This window comes from Schistocerca piceifrons, chromosome 2 (assembly GCF_021461385.2).
Source record: "Schistocerca piceifrons isolate TAMUIC-IGC-003096 chromosome 2, iqSchPice1.1, whole genome shotgun sequence".
Taxonomy (NCBI): domain Eukaryota; kingdom Metazoa; phylum Arthropoda; class Insecta; order Orthoptera; family Acrididae; genus Schistocerca; species Schistocerca piceifrons.
The window spans coordinates 185809562-185831409 of NC_060139.1; the positions used below are offsets into that span (position 1 = coordinate 185809562).

The following is a 21848-nucleotide window of genomic DNA, read 5'->3' on the forward strand; positions in this document are numbered from 1 at the left end:
CTTTGACCGCCAGAAATTGGAAAGGCCACGAAAACCCACCAATCTCAACCTTCAAGCAACACAGACCAGCTATCAACAGCAAACTACTACTGGCTGTAAAATGCTTCTTCTGCACATGACCTCCCATGCTATGATACCAAAAATAGTATTTGCTGTCCCACAAAATTACAGAACTGGCAGAATCGACCCGTGCACACACTAATTCAGAATTTAAAACTGAACAAACAAATGATAAGAATTTACGTGCAACTTGGGAACTTTCTGTAGTGCCTCTAACATTGCACCACCAATTGATGGAGTCATTTATTCGTAAAAGCCTCTCATGGATGCTGTAAATCGCGGACCATGTGACTAGATTGACTGCAACGAAAACAGATGATTTTCTGAGATCAACATCGTTTTCGTGCTTTAACTGTTGATTGCAAGCTTTCAGCTGTCTTGCACCAGTCTACCTCCACTGCTAATTCTTGCTTTTGGTCCGCAAACTTAATGTTTCCAGCTGCTGATGTAATGTCATACAGATCAGTGAACAAAGTCAGTTTATCGCATAACACCGCACAGGAACGATCATGCGGATGCACTGCCATCAGTGATGTATACCATCTCAGCTTCCGATAACTTCCCCAACAACACAATACCAGCTTTACGAATACTCTTCACATACATACTGAGCCCTTCTTGCACTCCTGCACTAAAAAACATGCACGTTTACCATATGGACATCCAACTTGCCCTGAACAATTTTACTGTGTAAATCCCTTATTACGCTGCTTCTCTAAATAGCTTCAGCACTAATTTATTTAGCAGTCATTCAGTCAGAGTACAGTACTTGGAAGACAAAATTATGTGAAAGACATAAAACAGTCACATGTGTCTCTAACCTGACAGTAAATGAAAGCATTTTCATAATCTCCTTACTGTTTTCCATCCATCCATCCATAATCGTTACTAATAGAGTTGATAATTTTGCAAAGCCCTGCCAAAACTTAGCTTCCTCACTGCCTGTCTGCAAATTAGTACCTTGATTTAACTGTGGAACATCACCTTCCATCACCCCTTGCCAATTCAATAAACCAATTCTCCATTGAAGCAAACACAGACTGCTTGCAATTGCTGAATCTGCAAAAACAGGCGACCTCCATATTTACCATCTCAAATCCAAAATGTGATTGTATACACTCTCTCTCGAGCATCCCACAACAGCTAAGGGCAAGCAGTGCAAGCGGCAATCACTTTCCTGATGGTGTTTACGGAAGCTGAAGTTCATGTATCAAACATACATTCTGCAAATATGTTTCTCTCATTACCATACAGGGTGCAGACTCCACCCTGAAACAGTGACAAAGCAACCAGTACCCAAAACTTACACAGGACCGAGCGACATGCCGCAGTGGTTAGCACACTAGACTCACATTTGGGAGGAAGTTGGTTCAAACCAACATCTGGCAATCCAGATTTAGGTTTTCAGTGATTTCCCTAAATCGCTTCAGGTAAATGCCGGGGTGGTTTCTTTGAAATAGCATGGCTGATTTTCTTCCCTAATCCGAGATTGCACTCTGTCTCTAATGACATCGTTGTCAACAGGACGTTAAACACTAATCTCTTTCACCTCCACTTACACGGATCTGAGCGTATGCCCACTCCCGCCACAACCAAATTTTTTTCTGCTTCCAGTGAGCAGTCTGCCGGTATTAGTAGACAAAAACTTTGCACGCTTAATTCATTCATGAAATGACCATGGGCACAAACCCCGAGAAACAAACAAAAAATTATATACATTTATTTAACAGTAAATTAACAACAAATAACAACTTAAATAGTTTACAAAAATTTTCAAATGATGGTGACATTGAAATGTGACTAACAGCATAGCCTCCAAACATACAGCCCCTATGGCCTTGCTAACTGCTACCTTCACAGAATGTATTAACATATTCCAGTACAGGCACAATACACATATATTAAAAGAATTACAAAATGTACACTGGCAAATTATCACTTAGTATAATTAAAGGAAACCTGCTTGAAACTTATGTAGCCGACTTGGGGTAAAAATCAAATTAAATTAGATGAGTTGAAGAACCAGTAATTAAGTAAATATTCACTAAAGGGGTTAACGGCCAAGACTGCCAACAAAAATTCTAACAGAAAATACATTTTGTTTGAAGGTAGAATTTTAATGCTTGCAACTTATGTAAATTCATTTTCAGTTCAGTATAGTAATTCATTTTCAGTTCAGTATAGTCAACTGATAGGAAGCCACAAGGCTTTACAAGCTAGCCAAAATCTTCCGTAACTTGCTTCAAGCATCATAACCGTTTAAATTCAAAAGAGCTACAGGAAGTTTATGGCATTAAAATATGTGGGTCCACACAATAAGAACGTTTAAAAGATATTGTGTCACAAACACATAATAAAATTTAAACATTTTACTTCTATTCCTAAAACAATCAATTCTTAAACCAACAAAAGCCTTAGGCGCAGTTAAAACTCAGCAATTCAAAGCCCAGACACACACCCAAACATTCAGAGCACAAATGAGCCTCTTGTCCTGATGCCAGTGAAAAAACTATCTGCATTCGAATGTGATGCTCACCATGCACTGAAGCGTTGCTTTGTTCCCCATCAGCAAACATATATCAGGAAGCATCCACTGTAGACGACTAATATGAGGAGTGACTCAAAACTGTCTTGTGTTTCTGATCACCAGTGTGCAGCACCTCTATAAACAGAGCGTATCTGGCAACCATTCATTATGGTTATCGTGATTACTCCACTGCTAGATGCCCTACATTGGCCAAGGAAGGACATCATGCATCTAATTGTGAAAGCACAACTGCTGCAGGGTCTTCCCTCAAACCGTAGCAGCAACAGACTCACTGGTGTAAACACTTCACATCCAGCATAGAGTACTGCTTGCGGATGGGACCTAGAGAGACATTCAGCCGGGCTGTGCGTGCTTCTTTATTTTTCACAGTGTTGGCTCTGTCATCACCTAGCAAGGCAGCAGGGTAATGCGGCCTGAGATCTTTGACAGTCAAACATGTACCAAATCACATCCCAGACATGCTCAATGGAATTTAAATTGGATCAATGGGCTTGCTAGTCCATCCACTGAATATCTCATTTGATGTGCTGACATATTTTGACCCATATGAATGAAGATTTTGACCCATATGAATGAAGTCAGAGCAAAATGCAACCCCTGAGGAGACGCACATGGGGAAGGAGTAGAGTGGCAAAATAACACTGAATGGTGACTGTACCATTTTTACAGATTTTGAGATCAGGACGCCCATGCAAAATAGTGCCTCCCCACACCATAACACCTGGAGCACCAAAATGATCATATTCAACTATGTTCCTGGGTGCATTGCATGTTCCCAACTCTCACCATACGAGGATATGTTCGGAATCACTACTCAGACTGAATGAATGTGATCTCATCTGAGTAGAGCATTTGACCTCACTCCTCATTGGTACACTCCCAGTGCTCTTGATACCATTGCAAACGATGCTCTTGATGTGTGGGTATCAACAAAATGCAACATACTGCTCTTCGGGCAAGGAGACCATCCCTGTGCATTTTGTCACTGTCCCGGTGTGGATTGCAAGGCTGCATACCTTGCAGTCCTGTTAAATGTGGCTGCAATTGCACCTGGTGTTTGGCGTAGGTCCCTTCTTGCTTGTTGGACAGTGTAACGGTCATCTGCTGCTGTAGTTGACTGTGGTCAACCACCGCCTCTCCTCTGGTCAGCAGTGCCTGTGGTTTGGAATACTCCCCGGGCACATGAACCAATGCTGTGAGCAATACCAAACTCGTGGGATACACTCGTCACACTTGGTCTTTCTTCCAATTTCCCAATGATTCTTCCCCATGTGAAGTCATCCAGATGTTTTCTTTGGGCCATGTTGGAATGAAGAATACCAACAAAGTGTACTGAAACAGCTTGTTGATTAATACTCATTGTGTTTTCCCTTTCCTCCAACTGCTTCATGTTGTGGGGCAGCAGGGTTGCCACATGTTCTGGAAATCAGGGAATTTCAAACCTGCCAAGGAAATCAGGGAAATATCACAGAAATTTGAAAAAGACACTGGGAAAATCTCGTTTTTGTCTCAGTAGATGAAATGGTTTGCTTATGAGATGTCATGCATCATCACTGACTGGGTGCCGCTTTCCTACCCCCTCGTTCCAACTGCTTCTCCCCTACCTACCACTCCCCTCAGCTTGCAGTCAGTGCTGTCACCACTTCTTGCTGCTAGCCTAGCAGCTGCCGATGAGAGGCTGAGACATGTGAGGAGTCGTTTGTTTGGATCTGATTCTCAGAGATTGTTGGCGCAGCGGCCGAAGACGGTGGTCAAGTCTACTTGAGTTGTGCCTGAGAGATTGTGTATGTGCTTTTATTTTCTGACAAAGGCTATGGCCGAAAATTTAGTTTTGAGAGTGTGCTTGCCTTTTCTACATGCCCCTCTGCAGCTCAGCAGTTATCTGTATCCTCATTAGTACTGATTCTCGGTGTATTTGCGGAAGTTATCTTTTGCATGGATTGATCACTGTGGTCTCATTTCATCAACATGGTGTCTGCGACACGTGCACGTGAATAGCTGGCCACATGAGTGGACTTCCACAACGGGCCAAAATGACTGGCCATTTCTAACGATCTGAAGCCAATCGTTTTCCACTAATGTGCAAGCCCTGCCCATCGGATATAGTCTCACTGATTCAACTGCAGGCTGGATCTGTTTTTGTGTGGCATAATGTGGTGGATTTTCATGGTTTATCCGTAGACCTGGGGCTGCAGTGCTCCTTGGCAGGCCAGTGGCCACGGGCGATGAATTGATTTATTCTAGTACATTTTGGTACCTCGAAAGTAGTTTATATATTAGAAAGTAAGGACGATAAGAAGAAGAAAATTGTGGCAGTCGCTGGCAGTTTGTGCACTATGTACTCGTATATTTCGTGAAGGAAAAATCACAAAATACCTGTAAAATGATAGACATAACACAGTGGGTAATAAGTGACAATAATGAACATGGTAGAACTAACATTTCATTGGCAGTCACCTATAGTGTTGGATTACACAACTCTTCCATGCCTTATACACTTTTTTCAAGATACCTACAATTTTCTGAGGTTATTTTTGAAATCAATGAAGGTATTTTAAATCTGTGTTGTGACTCCAAGGAAACGCATATTTTTGTCACCAGTAACTACTCTAAAGTGTTTCAAGCAATTTTCAAACACACAACAACAATACAATGGGCCTGTATGACATCAGACTTCCAGGTATTGGTTTAGGCTTGGGAACTGGAACAATTATTTGAGTGTTCCAGCCAGAAACAAGAACGTCTTTCATCCAAATGCTGTTAAAGGTTTGTAGAAATGTCATAAGTGCACAATCTGACAGATCGGGGACAGAGGGTAGTGCACATAATCCATTCCATGGGCAGAGTTAGTCAAGAACTGCAGCACATTCTTTAACTCTTTTTCACTGAAATGGTGGGCACAGGAAATGAAATGGGTTAATACTAAGCCTATTGGGTGAATAAATGGATTGCAGATTGAGGAAGAAGCCAATTTGTCAGCCATATCTTCCAAGTAGATGTTACCCATTTCACCCTGGTAGGGGTTCCAATTATATTTTCTGAGATTCCTTGTCATATTCCACACATCAGACATCATGGTTAAAGCATATTTCTTCTCAGATTGCCAATAATCTTCCCAAGGTGAGGAAATCTTATAGTGCTTAAGCGCTAATTGACCTTGGGCAGTCACTCAAGACTATTCGGTGTTCCACTATATTATGGAGCACCTAACCTGTAATGAAGTATCTTGTAGTTTGCTACCTCATTTAATACTTTGAGGAATGCATAGCAGGTTATGTGTGCTGCACCCATTTCTGATACTTCGCAATTATATTTTCCATTGCTTTTTTGAAATAATGCCAGTTTGCTTTGTTGATGTTCCAAGGGATGTAGGAAAGAATTTTACATGCTGTTCCCATCACTTCTATCCTCACAATAATAGGGGAATGATGAGATCCATGTGTCACTCAGTATTGACCAAATAGAAACATTGAAAGTTAGTAGTGATCATTACGTGACATCTGTAACAGAGCCGCTTTTATAGGGAAGAGACCCCAGGGTAGGAAAGACGTCATTACAGATTATAAGGTGACTGCCTTCTGTTACATTAGCTAAGCTTTGTCCTTGGCCATCTGTGCAAGAATCCCCACAACTTGTGCAGTGGGTATTGAAATCCCCACAAAGCAGCAGAAGTGCTTCTAGTTGGGAAAACAGTGCGTTCCACTTGTTTCTCAGGGAGCAATATTCTGATAACAGGGTGAATGGTACAAAACATTATAATTCAACTATCTACATTTTTATCTCTGGTATCTATACAAGCTTTGCAAGGTTCCACCTATTTGAACTTTGTTACGCATGACTAATTGTGTATTTGAAGAATTAAGAAACTATTTGAACTTTGTTTTGCATGACTAATTGTGTATTTGAAGAATTAAGAAACTCCAATACAAATGGAATTTTGTAACTTCTAGGAAGTCTACTTGTAAGTAACCAACACAGGTGCAATTCTGTAGAGAGTATTGCTACTGCCAGTTACATTCTCATAGAATTGAGACATGAAGTGTAATGGTGTGTGTCACATGACAATGTTCTAAGAATGTTATTAATAGTGGCAGTGAAAGCACTGCACAGAATAGCAGCTGACATGGGTATGTACAAGTTTATCTGAAGTGCTGTTATAGACACTTATCATCAACAAGCATAAAATTCTTTATAGGATGTCCTTCTACCCAGGAGTTATGAAAAAATCTCCTGAGCTTTCATCTGCCAGAAAATTATATATAATTCAGCTATGATTTATCGTAAGGCAGGGACAGCAATGGAAATACTATCGATGACAGTGCTGCCAAAGCAGAGTTATTAAACACAGCCTTCCAAAATTCCTTCACCAAAGAAGGTGAAGTAAATATTCTAGAATTCAAATCAAGAACAGCTGCCAACATGAGTAACGCAGTAGCAGATATCCTCGAAGTACTGAAGCAACTTAAATTACTTAACAAAAGCAAGTCTTCCAATCCAGATTTTTCCATATTTCTGAAAGGCTTTTGACGCTGTACCACACAAGCAGCGTGTAGTGAAATAGCGCGGTTATGTGACTGGATTCACAAAAGTCATCGAGTAAAACAGAAGTGATTTCTGGTGTTCGCCAAGGTGGTGTTATAGGCCCTTTGCTGTTCCTTATCTATATAAATGATTTGGGAGACAAACTGAGCAGCCGTCTTAGTGTGTTTGCAGATGACTCTCTCATTTATTGACCAGTTAAGTCATCAGAAGATCAAAACAAATTGCAAAATGATTTAGAAAAGATATCTGTACAGTGTGAAAATTGGCAATTGACCCTGAATAACGAAAAGTGTGAGGGCATCCACATGAGTTTTAAAGGAAGCCCTTAAATTTCAGTTACATGATAAACCAGTCAAATCTAAGGGCCATAAATTCAACTAAATACCTACTGAGGAGACTGGCTATACTACGCTTGTCCGTCTTCTTTCAGATTACTGCTGTGTGGTGTGGGATTCTCACCAGATAGGATTGATGGAGTACATCAAAAAAGTTCAAAGAAGGGCAGCATGTTTTGTATTATCGCGAAATAGGGGAGAAAGTTTCACTGAAATGATACAGTATTTGGGGTGGGCATCGTTAAAGCAAAGGTATTTTTTGTTGTGGTGGAATCTTCTTATGAAATTTCAATCACCAACTTTCTCCTTGGAATGTGAAAACCTTTGTTGACGCCAACCTGCATTGGGAGAAACAATCACCAAAGTAAAATAAGGGAAACCAGAGCTCACACAGACGGATATAGGTGTTCGTTTTTTCTGCACGCTTTGCGGCATTGAAATAATAGGGAAGTGTGAAGGTGGTTCGATGAACCCTCTGCCAGGCACTTAAATGTGATTTGCGGAGTATTCATGTAGATGTGCTTACTGCACATTTGAGAATTGTTGGCTGTGAGCTGTCTGACCTGTTGATGACTGTTACACCTTGTTGAGTCCAGTGCTGTTCTACACTGTTGATCATTAAAATTGCAACACCAGGAAGGACAGCAAGTAATGAAATATAGTAGGAAGAAAGTGATTAAATTTATATTTGCTTTGTGGGAATGAAGGGTGAAAAATTTGGTACCTCTGACAGTAATAAAACCTCTAACTCAGCCACTCTAACTGAGCTTGGATGACAAAAATAAGTATATCATTCCACGCTGCTTCAGCTCTGTGCCAGAATTCATCAGTCATAGTGGCTGGTGAGTGGCAGCGTGCCAGTCTCCTGGCAAGGGGTGACCAGACGAGAGAGATCTGTAGGATATGCAGGCTAGAGTGACAGTCGAAAACCTTCTGTATCGAGGTAGGTCGATGCAGCATGGACACAATGCAGTCTTGTGTTATCTTGTTGCAAGATAATGTCACAGAGACCTGAAAAATAGAGTACAGCCATCAGCCTTAGCATGTCAGAAATGTAACGATTGTTGTCGAAATTACCAGCTTTGCAAAGTAGAGGTGGTCATTTTGTGTATCCATTCGAACCACATACCAACAGCCTAGGTGCTTGTGACAATGATGACTGTAATTTGACAATGTTTGTTCTCTGTGGAACAAACACACATGGATATGTCCTTTGTGATGATCTAGGCAGAACTGAGATTCATCTGAAAAAATGGTGTGGTGCAACTCCTGAGTTCATTGTTGTCATTGGGTACACCATTGTTGGTGTATTGCCCCCTACCGCTTTCTTTTTCTGCTTAAGCTTCAAGTTAAGCCGCAACAGTGGTCACAAGTCTGACAGTCTGTCGAGCTTCAGACATCTTGCACTCTCTATGTGCATATTTGTCATGCACAAACGAGCCTATTTCTAGATTCGAGGTACATTATGTAGCCATATGGGACTGCACAGTTGGGAGAACAATTAAGTCAGTTCTCTCAGGCACAAGTCGTATAAGGCCGTCGAGATTCTGCATGGCGCTGAGTATGACCCTCCTTAACCCACAGACTTCATATTTGCATTACAGTTGTGAGATCCCAACCAACATGAGCAGCAGTGTCACGGAACGAAACAAACATCATCATTTGCATATCCACACATGTAGTACTCTTAATATCAGTTTAACATTGGTTGCACACTGCCCGCATGGTGTTGCATGTTTAATGGCTAGCAGTGTATGTTAGCCAGGAACAATTGCTAGCACTATGCAAATTTCTATCTCGCATCTTCTTCGCCAAATGGACAGCATCTTGTGGATATGGTCTTGACCAGCAATGTGAGGTGAAGCCTTATAGTCAACCACATGCTGCAGAGTGGAAGAAGAACAGAAAAAATCTGTGACAGCACCCACAGTTCATGCAAATACTAGAACCATATTCTTAGCTATGATAATAGAACATCCCGGGTGGAGTACAAATAATTGAATTAGTGAATTGGTATCAACTGACCGACAGGCTCATAAATAAGACTGAAAAGGCTGCTAAGCTTTCAGAAAATGTCTGCTTTTTAGAGCAAACCAATACAGAAAACACACACACAGGCAGAGCTACATTGCCTGACTACTACCCAATTAAGCTGCTGCTCAGCCAGGATGTTGTAGACCATCGCTCATGCACCCACACTCTTCTTTGTGTGTGTGTGTGTGTGTGTGTGTGTGTGTGTGTGTGTGTGTGTTAAATTCCTCCAAAAGGAGGACTTTTCTAAAAGCTTAATATTTGTTTTAGTCTTGTTTATGAGCCTATTGACCACTCAGCTGTATGGTGAGTTGTTACCTATTTACTCATATCATTATTTATATTCTTAGAAAGATAAAAGAGAAAGGCTAGTATTCTAGGAATATTACTGTTGAAAGAAGACTAAAATTCTAGTCCATCAACGTTTTTACCAATTAAAAATGTTGTAAGAGTTCTCATTCAAAATCTTTCATTTTACAAATTTTCAGTTCCAAATGAAGTGTAGAAATCACGTTACAGTGTTAGGGCACTACTGTATTTATTTTTGTAAATGGAACACAGTAGTTGCCTAATTTTGCTTGCCTCTTGGTTCAGCGCCATTAAATTGTTTTTAACTTATTTACTTTTCAGAAGTGCTAAGTGTTGTTTTGTCAACAAGTTTACAGCTTTACTCATCTTGTTACTCTCTCACCTAAGAGTTTTCAAAATCCATTCGTACTTCATGTTTATCAGCTGGAGTATACTCATATTTTCTGTTGGTCAGGATTTTATTTGTTGTGGTACTACTGACAGTAAGGAACAGTGTGTTTGAAATCAGTGTTATTTGGTTTCTAGGTTACGAATGGCTCCCATTCTCTTTATCAGCAGCGTGTGACTTTTCGATGCCAAAGACTGGTGGAGAATACAGATGCAGTCTGTGTGATTCGAGCTACAAGCAACGAACATCTCTGAAACAGCACATGGAAACTCATTTCGACAAAACAAAATGTCCCATTTGTCATGCCACATTGAGTCGCAGGGTGGATGTCAGGAGGCATTTGAAAATGGTCCACAAACTTTATTGACTGTGTTGATGACATGAGTGCAGTTTGTGAGCTTATAACTCAAACAATTTTGTTCACTTGTTGTGCTGTTTATTCTGTTTCACTTTGTGTCATTCTTTTTATCATAGTGACCAAGCAAGAAACACATGCTTAAGCTGGTTCTGTTGTTAATGAGAAGTCTAGCAAAATTAGCTTCTTTTTTAACATATTCTAAAATGAACTACAGTCACTGCTGTGGGTTATAATAAGATGTTGATGGCAGTTGTGTGTAAAGTTTATTATTATTGTTATTATTTTAAGAAATACATATTTTCTTAATTCCAGAGGATATTTATCAGATGTAGTGAATGTGGTTTTGGTCATTGTTGATTTTCCTCTCTGAGCACACTGCCAGACAAATACAGTTGAATACACAATATGATCCTATGCAGTGAAATTTGGTTGAAAGTTATGCAGTGTAGGTGCTGAAGTGGTCAGGATGCCCAGTTGATGAACTCAACTGTCAGTAGACAGAAACAGTGCAGCTGTTAGCGATTTGAGCTTGAATAAAAATCCACGAGATAGCATATAAGGGAGGGACAATGGCTAGCCACGACATTCGACCTTTATACTGTTTGTAGCAATATTTAATATTGGCTGCATTGTGGGAGTATCTAGAGCTGACTGAATTCTTTGTGCTGTCAGCTGATGTGAAGTGACATGGATGACTAACAGACATAACAGCTGCAAGATGTTACAACCCTCGTAAATGTGAAGAGTCTCTTACATGTTTGGAAACTTCTAATTGGCTTATTACTACCAGCACTAAGTGAGAATCACAGTGTCAATGAAAGTAGTAGAATAGAGAGAAAAACCATACTGTTTCCATCCATTTAGATATATATTGTACCATGTTGCAGCACTGGTATACAATTGGCAAAAAGAGGACAAGGCAACTCCTGTGCTGATTCCCATTAGTACCATCAAACTGGAGATTTTCCTTACACTACACTGTAGCTGCATTCAAACCATGGATGAATGTGGGATGATACCTTGTGATGCATAGCAATGATGCCTGTTTCTTACCCACAGCAGAAGAAAACTGTGTGCAAATAGAATGGAGTCATGGAGGGTATTACTGTTCTGCATTACCGTTTAACACCACATGAACGTAGTACAGTGAGAGGCAATATTTTTTCTTGGCCTTTAATGGCGTACTACACTATAGCCTTTATTCAAGAAATTAATGGATGTGTCTGGGATTTTATTCATGGTGACCATGTTGGATTTTCTGTGATAGAAAGATCTGGAATAGAGTTGCTCAACTTCAAGAGACCAAGTGAGAAGCTGTTTGGGCGAATAAGCAGCAAAACCCAAACACAAGACACTGAAATGATATCTAGTTCAAAGTCTTGCATTACACAGCAAGCGACACAAAGTTTATTTCGTATTGGTGAGTTAATGGCAATATACACAAAATTCAGTGCCCATAAGATGACTGAGTGCTAGTGATAGCTCACTATATCTGCAGTCAATTCACAATAGGTAGAAGCTACTGAATAGTTGGCTATGGTCCTCCTGCTTCTTACTCCACCTTTTAATAGAGTGAATACAGATCATCACAGTTTACTTTTACACATAATCAAAGCACACACTCAGTGCAAAAAAGCTCTATACTAAGCTAAACTTATCAAAGAAGAATTGCAATGCACATGTACAATCAAGGAAATTTGCTGACAATATTTAATTGGTGGCAGATATGCATATATAATATTGTGTGTGAAGTTTAATTGCATTTCTTTGCCTCTTGTATTGGCTACTTAAAACTTGGGCCAGCATTCACGAACTATTTGGAAGAACTGCTGCCGGTCATTTTGACCGGTAATGTTTTTCTTTCTTTTTTCACTTTTGCGTGTTAAATTAGCTGAGTACAGTGTTTTTAAATGTCAGTAGTGTATTATAAATACTCTACCAAAGCATTATTCTTAAATTTTTCAATAGGGACTATCATTTCATTAAAGAAAAAAAAGGATCAAAGTAAAGAATACATCATAAATACAATATTCATTGAAACTAAACTTTCAATTGAAAATAAACATATAATTATGAAATAACATTTTTTATCTTTATGACGTGTTCATGAACTAAGCCACAAACAAGCCATAAATGTATCATTAGGAAATAAAAGGAAAAAATGAACTTAAGTTTCTGTGGCAACTATGGGTAAATAACATAAAATAACTCTCCGCCCCCCCCCCCCCCCACCACCACCACCAATGACATGTTTTCAATGATGAAAGCCATTATCTCTGTCAAAAAACTTTGCACACATGTACTGATCACTTCCAGCATATGGACCATATTCGAATTTCTTACACCACAAATATATTTTTTTTTAAATTTTTTGTTTGAAAATAATTGTGTCCTCCTATTTGACAAGTCTTCTGTACCAGCCCACTAAATATTTTATTGGTTGCAGTGAATGCATGAACAGGCCCTTTCCATGATTGTACTTATGCAAAGGAGAGTTCTTCTGCTAATTTGAAAAGGAACATTTTCCAGCTAGCTTTCTCTCCCGCTGTCTCTCTGTAAAAGATCCAAGCATTGATTCCAGCAAGATCTAGCATGTTGAGAAAAATGTGCAAAGGCCATCTGTGGTAGCCAAACTTATAGTGTACCGATGAGACATCTGGTTCAGAATATCAACTTCAAATATAGTGGAGTTGTAGAAGCTCACAGCTTCGGGGAGTTTCTTCTGTGTTCTTTGATCCAGTGCAATTGACTGGTGCAGTGTGTTCAGTAAACAACATTTTTCATGGTTTTCCTTTGATAAGAAATAATTCTTGTGTCACCAGATTTGTATAAGATAGTATCATACAAAGATGGAGGAACTTTTCTTCACATTTTTTTATTCCACCCACCATGGCTATGTTCTCATGATTCAACTATTCTGCCAGATGTTTGGCTGTGAAAAAATTGTCATACATTACATTTCTTCCTTTCAGAATGTAATGTTGTGTGAGACATGTAACAATATGCTCTTAGTGGCTTTTTAACTTTGTTTACCCAAGTAAGGAAACCCATTCATCATATATTTACTATTGGCATCTGCTAACTGCCAGAACTTCAAACCAAATGTACTTGGTTTATTACTCCAGTGTTGCATGTAATGGCAATGTGCTTTCCATGGATAGAGCTGCCCACTTGCAGTTATAAATGCATCTAGTTTATAATTCCAGATACAGTTGTCTGCAAATGGATTCCAGTTTGGGGTAGCTGCAGTGAAGATATCAGTCTTGGTTCCTTTGTCATTGGTTTGTCCTTATCACCAAATCTTTAATAATTGCATGACTTCTATGAACTTAGTTCTTTCATAGTGTGAGGAAAAAATGGTTGCCCCCATGCTTGAGACCTCAGAAGTATGAGGGGGAAATTCTTTCCTCCATACACTCCATGTGCATACATTACAGCTATGGCAACTTCTAATTGGGCAATAACAAATACCCATGTGTCATCCTGGAGAATTTTTCGGGCTCTAATTTCTGTAAAGATTTTTTGTGTTTTGTCAAATATTATTGTCTCGCAACAATCACCATGTCCTCAAGTAATTACCTGTGACTATAAGTGACATAGCTTGACACATTGGCCCTGGAGTTTCCACCATATGATGCCCTAATCTTCCGGGTGCATGGCTCAGTCCATTTCGAGACCACACTGTTGCATCAGCTGCAGTCTCTTCACTTCCAATTTTCAGATGCTGAGTTGAATGTGAATCTTTCGGTCTCCCTCCTGGGCTGCAAATAGAGATTTGTGGGACCACTGGAATCAAACCTGTAAGCTCTGGCTTACTCACATGTTGTTGCATAGGTTCTGAATGTTCATCTTCCGGATCTGGTGATTCACCTTGTTCTGTTTCATGAGGCGGATATTCTGTGTCATTCTTATCATCCAACTCATCACATTCACTAATATCATCGCTCCCAGAATCTTCTTCAACTAAAGTAGTTCAGTACTTCTCTATCCAAGTGAAGACAGCAACGCACTTTAATAATGAGGACTGCTGAATTTCTGCTGAGCACAACAACTTATTGACAGAGAATAGCAACTAAGGTATGTCCACTCTTCCACTAAATAAATTAAAATTGAAAGAAAGAGAGAGAACAAGAGCACAATAATGAAATAAAATAAGCTAAATGGATTTAAAAATCCTTTATTGCACCTTAAGTTACATCAAATGTAAAAAAATATTTAAGCAATCAAAATGACCAGCTGCAGTTCTTTAAGTTAAAAATGTTTATACTTTATTCAGTTTTTGTAATAGATGTTGGTATTTTACAGAAATTTTAAACCAACAAAATACATTGAAAGTCATGAAATAGAAGCCCTCTAAATTGAAATGTACATAATTTTTTAAATGGTAAAAAATGCCCATCAGTCAGATTGAATGTTACAATCTTTCTAGTGTTTATTCTCTGTATTTCACCATTACATCTTCTTCAAGGATAAAAATTAAGCAATAGTTTGGATTCAGCAAAATTACAGCACATCTGGTGACAGCTGTACATTGCAGCGTAATTTGTCATACCGCTGCAAACTTGTGAACTTGGTTTCATATATGGAGTTAATGAATAAGATTTGAGAATGAAGCATCACTTTTTTATTCAAAGAACTGCTCTGTTTTGGTGCCAGAAGCGGCACACACTTGTTTCCTAGTCTAAATCAGGACCATGTGAATGTTACTAGATTACTCCATATTTGAAAAATATTTTGTAGCTTAATGTGAAAAACTGTTAAACACAGTTTTATTGACAAACCATTATCTATGCATGAACATTGTAACAATGTTGTGCACTGTGTATCCAAAGTTAAGAATAAACATTTAAAATTCACAGTTTGTATTTGTTTAATTAATATTTGTGTCACTTTATTAGCACAAAAATTATATTATTATTTGATGTGTATTTTCGATTGTGCCATTTTCCCGTGGAAATCCATTGCTTTAGTAATGACAACTCTCTTCTGTGTGGGGTGCTTGATGTGTTCCCCTCCCCCCTCTCTCTCCCTCCTCCCTCCCTCCCTATCTCTCGAAACACTATATGCTTCATGAAGAGTGGGAATACAGAGGTGCTACATAACGAATGTGTCAAATAGACTTAAGATAGTTACTTATAACATTTTGATTACATTGCATATGCTAAGTTTTGATCTTATCCATCTTTAGCTTTGCTGCTTTGGACATAAAATCAGATTGACAAACACTAATGCAAATGGGGCATACTTATTTGTTGTAGATATTTACATTTATCTAAACCGAAATACCCTTCCTAGTCAGATGAATAGTTCGTAGGTGCAAAATAGGATACATTTGTAGGGTATTATGATGTTGCTATATGAGGGGGGCATTAGCTTTTGAATAATTATCTCTGTATTTAAAAGCAAAGGAGATGTCTGGCATGTTGATTACATTTTGTTTTGTACTTGTGAGTTTATTTTTAAAATGAATGGTGTTTTTTTTTTTTTATATATGACAATTATTTACCATCTAAATAATACCAAGGGAAAGTAGTTAGTCTTTGATTGTAGTTGGAACAATTGTTTGTTGACAGAAATTGGATGAAATAGAAAAAAAGTTTCATATCTTTGGAATCAATGTGCAGATTATAAAGAGAAAGTCTGTAGACGGGAACTAATGAACATTCAACTTCATAGAATATCATCATGAATGGAACGTACACTCATATGAACCATCCTATCAAGCAAGATTTGATAAATTTTAGTTTTTTTTAACTTTTAATGGCAAAATTAATTATCAATGTAGATAACTATGAGCTCTTGACTTTTCTGCATTGTGGTGCCTTACACACCTCAACAATACAGATAACTGGACTGTACGTGCCACCATCACTGAGTGCTGAGAGGTCTCACTAACATATGCTTCCTGAAGTGGGACAACAACCTTTTCAACACTTTCAGAGGCAACAGATCTGGCCTCATAATAGTAGCCAACATAGCCTTCCTATTTTGGTACAGTGAATATCTGAAAGCAAGGAGAAGCTACAGCCATTATCTGATGTCTCAGATTTTCTTGGTGTACTTTATTAATGATGAACATCTTGGGTCTAGTGTAGCAGGGGATACAACCCGTCGGCTTTGAACAATGATGTCACAAGTCGCCAGAGAGCATGTATTACAAAGATGAAAGAGCTGAGGAGAATGTTGAGAAACAAAGGAATGCGAGAGAGATAAACTTTATTTCACATATGTAAGGGCCAGTAGTATTTTCACGTTAACGATATCACGTGTTTGTATCTTAGTATTTCTCTGCAAAATACAATGGAAAGAAATGAATGAAATTACTAGCAAAGAATACATCACGTTACATGTATGTCAGTTGTATCTCGAAAGTCTTTCGAACTGTATTGCTTAAGTGCAGTACGGGATACAAGTTCAGCGTAGTCGATTTCTTAGTTTCAACTAGCATTGCTGTCCTGTTGTTCACTTGAACTATGTATCCCCTGCTTCACTAAACCGCAAATTAAAAGCTCATTCTAAGTGTGTTGCTTAAGTACAGTCCGGAATACGAGTTTGTCGTAAGGCGATTTCTTCGTTTTCACTAGCATTACTGTCCTGTTCTTCACCTGAACGATGTATCCTCCGCTTCAGTAAACCCTAAGTGGAACACGGGATACAAATTGTAGATGTGCTGTTTATTTCGTCTCCGCTATTACTAACATAAAGTAGTATCAGTTTATTCTATCTCGTGAGATTTTTTTTTTTTTAAAGCCAAAAAACACTTATCAGCTACTGAAGCATCTGTATCTTAGGATCAGTTTATTCTATCTCGTGAGATTTTTTTTTTTTTTAAGCCAGAAAACACTTATCAGCTACTGAAGCATCTGTATCTTCTAATGGGCGCGGGAGTTCCGACTCACACCCACCCACCTTTCCAGGAGTCGGAACTCCCGCACCCATTAGAAGATACAGATGCTTCAGTAGCTGATAAGTGTTTTTTGGCTTTTTAAAAAAAAGATCTCATGAGATAGAATAAACTGATCCTAAGATACAGATGCTTCAGTAGCTGATAAGTGTTTTTTGGCTTTTTAAAAAAAAAAATCTCACAAGATAGAATAAACTGATCCTACTTACGAATAGGTGGAAATACATGTACGTTACATTTGCAACCTGTTTCATTTTATATGTTTTGATTGTTTATTTAACCTTTGTGTTTCACTTGTCTTTTGCTGTTATGTTTTAGTTTAGTTTTTTTATTGATTGCTTAATAAAGTAGGATCAGTTTATTCTATCTTGTGAGATTTTTTTTTAAAAAAGCCAAAAAACACTCATCAGCTACTGAAGCATCTGTATCTAATATCAAGCGATCGCTTTTAGATTCACATTCAATTATTTTAATGATAGCGCTTATTAGAACACATAACTGCTTTATTATCTATGCCTCAAAGAGAAGACATTACTATCTATGACTAAGGAATGACGTCATTGTTCAAAGCCGACGGGTTGTATCCCCTCCTACACTAGACCCAACATCTTGGTATGCAGCTGAGTAGTTGTTTCTCTTTTGTTGTAGTGGTTGTTGTTGTGGTTTTCAGTCTGAAAATTGGATTGATGAGGCTTTTCTTGTTAGTTTGTCCTGTGCAAGCATCTTCATCTCTTTATAACTGCCACAACCTACATCCATTTGAACCTGCTTACTGTATTTGAGTCTTGGTGTCTCTCTACATTGTTTACCCCCACACCTTCTTCATGAAAAAAATTACAATTCCTTTAAGATTCAGTATGTATTCTATCAGCCGATCCCTTCTTTCAGTCAAATTGTGCCGTAAGTTTCTTTTTTCTCCAATTCAGTTTAGTGTTTCCTCATTTGTTATTTTATCTACCCCTCTAATCTTTGAGCATTCTTCTATAGCAACACTTTTCAAAACTTTCTTTGTTCTTCTTGTCTGAATTGCCAATCATCCATGTTTCACTTCCATACAGTGATACAATCCAGACAAATACCTTCATAAAAGGTTTCCTAACACCTAATTTTATGCACATTATTACAACAAACAACCCAGCCATCTTCTTCAGCTGTAACCTGGACTCACCCAGACAGAGAAAAATTGTTGGTTCCACGCAGCTATTTATAGCCGAGTTTGACTCCCAGTTCCCAGTACACCCTTTGTTGCTCTTTCATTTTTCAGAGCCCATACTGGTATTCTCTGAAACCCATAATTTTTCATCATTTCATAGCTTTGTAAATTTTAAGATGACCTAGGTCTCCGAAAGCTGTGTGTGTACCACATTCCGTGCAAATCTATGTCTTATGCGGGGCAAACATTTAGAACAGTCAAGGAGAGATACAAGGAACATCAATGACACACATAACTAAAACTACCCATCAAATTAACTGCCTCCTGGATGCAGCCAACTGCAGGCGGTGGCTTATGAGAATACTAATGATGTGTCTCACTATGGATCGGAAGAGATTCTGTTGGATGCAGCCAACTGCAGGTGGTGGCTTATGTGAATACTAATGATGTGTCTCACTATGGATCGGAAGAGATGCTGTTTGATTTCAGGTGGTTATCTGAAGTGGTAATGACTGGTCAGTCTTGATTGTAAGATGAATATGCAGAGCTCACCTTCTGTAGCATTTTGGCAGTACTGATTTGCAGACCTTTTGGTGCAGAGCCAAGAGGAGGGTCGGAATCAGAGTGACTGTGTGGGCTGCAGATTCCTAAATCTGCACCATAGGGTGGAGGGGTGTCAGATTCCACTTAACAGATCAAGAGGCCATTACACACAGTAGTTTATAAGTATAGAGGGAAACATTCCACGCGGGAAAAATATATTTAAAAACAAAGATGATGTGACTTACCATACAAAAGCGCTGGCAGGTCGATAGAAACACAAACAGACACATACATACACACAAAATTCAAGCTTTCGCAACAAACTGTTGCCTCATCAGGAAAGAGGGAAGGAGAGGGAAAGATGAAAGGAAGTGGGTTTTAAGGGAGAGGGTAAGGAGTCATTCCAATCCCGGGAGCGGAAAGACTTACCTTAGGGGGAAAAAAGGACGGGTATACACTCGCACACACACACATATCCATCCACACATATACAGACACAAGCAGACATATTTAAAGACAAAGAGTTTGGGCAGAGATGTCAGTCGAGGCGGAAGTGCAGAGGCAAAGATGATGTTGAATGACAGGTGAGGTATGAGTGGCGGCAACTTGAAATTAGCGGAGATTGAGGCCTGGTGGGTAACGGGAAGAGAGGATATATTGAAGAGCATGTTCCCATCTCCGGAGTTCGGATGGGTTGGTGTTGGTGGGAAGTATCCAGATAACCCGGACGGTGTAACACTGTGCCAAGATGTGCTGGCCATGCACCAAGGCATGTTTAGCCACAGGGTGATCCTCATTACCAACAAACACTGTCTGCCTGTGTCCATTCATGCGAATGGACAGTTTGTTGCTGGTCATTCCCACATAGAATGCATCACAGTGTAGGCAGGTCAGTTGGTAAATCACGTGGGTGCTTTCACATGTGGCTCTGCCTTTGATCGTGTACACCTTCCGGGTTACAGGACTGGAGTAGGTGGTGGTGGGAGGGTGCATGGGACAGGTTTTACACCGGGGGCGGTTACAAGGATAGGAGCCAGAGGGTAGGGAAGGTGGTTTCGGGATTTCATAGGGATGAACTAACAGGTTACGAAGGTTAGGTGGACGGCGGAAAGACACTCTTGGTGGAGTGGGGAGGATTTCATGAACGATGGATCTCATTTCAGGGCAGGATTTGAGGAAGTCGTATCCCTGCTGGAGAGCCACATTCAGAGTCTGGTCCAGTCCCGGAAAGTATCCTGTCACAAGTGGGGCACTTTTGTGGTTCTTCTGTGGGGGATTCTGGGTTTGAGGGGATGAGGAAGTGGCTCTGGTTATTTGCTTCTGTACCAGGTTGGGAGCGTAGTTGCGGGATGCGAAAGCTGTTGTCAGGTTGTTGGTGTAATGGTTCAGGGATTCCGGACTGGAGCAGATTCGTTTGCCACGAAGACCTCGGCTGTAGGGAAGGGACCGTTTGATGTGGAATGGGTGGCAGCTGTGATAATGGAGGTACTGTTGCTTGTTGGAGGGTTTGATGTGGACGGACGTGTGAAGCTGGCCATTGGACAGGTGGAGGTCAACGTCAAGGAAAGTGGCATGGGATTTGAAGTAGGACCAGGTGAATCTGATGGAACCAAAGGAGTTGAGGTTGGAGAGGAAATTCTGGAGTTCTTCTTCACTGTGAGTCCAGATCATGAAGATGTCATCAGTAAATCTGTACCAAACTTTGGGTTGGTAGGCCTGGGTAACCAAGAAGGCTTCCTCTAAGCGACCCATGAATAGGTTGGCGTACGAGGGGGCCATCCTGGTACCCATGGCTGTTCCCTTTAGTTGTTGGTATGTCTGGCCTTCAAAAGTGAAGAAGTTGTGGGTCAGGATGAAGCTGGCTAAGGTGATGAGGAAAAAGGTTGTAGGTGGGGTGGCAGGTGATCGGCGTGAAAGGAAATGCTCCATTGCAGCGAGGCCCTGGACGTGCGGAATATTTGTGTATAAGGAAGTGGCATCAATGGTTACAAGGATGGTTTCGGGGGGTAACAGATTGAGTAAGGATTCCAGGCATTCGAGAAAGTGGTTGGTGTCTTTGATGAAGGATGGGAGACTGCATGTAATGGGTTGAAGGTGTTGATCTACGTAGGCAGAAATACGTTCTGTGGGGGCTTGGTAACCAGCTACAATGGGGCGGCTGGGATGATTGGGTTTGTGGAGTTTAGGAAGAAGGTAGAAGGTAGGGGTGCGGGGCGTCGGTGGGGTCAGGAGGTTGATGGAGTCATGTGAAAGGTTTTGCAGGGGGCCTAAGGTTCTGAGGATTCCTTGAAGCTCCACCTGGACATTGGGAATGGGGTTACCTTGCCAAACTTTGTATGTGGTGTTGTCTGAAAGCTGACGCAGTCCCTCAGCCACATACTCCCGACGATCAAGTACCACGGTCGTGGAACCCTTGTCCGCCGGAAAATGACGATGGATCGGTCAGCCTTCAGATCACGGATAGCCTGGGCTTCAGCAGTGGTGATGTTGGGAGTAGGATTAAGGTTTTTTAAGAAGGATTGAGATGCAAGGCTGGAAGTCAGAAATTCCTCGAAGGTTTGGAGAGGGTGATTTTGAGGAAGAGGAGGTGGGTCCCGCTGCGACGGAGGACGGAACTGTTCCCGGCAGAGTTCAATTTGGATGGTGTCTTGGGGAGTTGGATCATTAGGAGTAGGAT

At 40.1% G+C, this 21848-nt stretch overlaps 1 protein-coding gene across 6 annotated transcripts in view; it reads left to right on the plus strand.

Moving 5' to 3' along the window:
* LOC124773262 (protein bric-a-brac 2-like) overlaps nucleotides 1-21848 on the plus strand; it is a 533990-nt gene that overhangs the window by 254193 nt on the left and 257949 nt on the right. Inside the window, exon 7 of one of the 6 annotated variants that reach the window (XM_047249392.1) lies at nucleotides 10351-10605. The exons of the other annotated variants lie outside the window; for them this stretch is intronic. Coding sequence (XP_047105348.1) covers nucleotides 10351-10580 — 230 coding nt within the window. The 3' untranslated portion in view covers nucleotides 10581-10605. Of the gene's footprint in view, nucleotides 1-10350; nucleotides 10606-21848 lie in introns of those variants that run through there. 6 annotated transcript variants of the gene reach the window in all.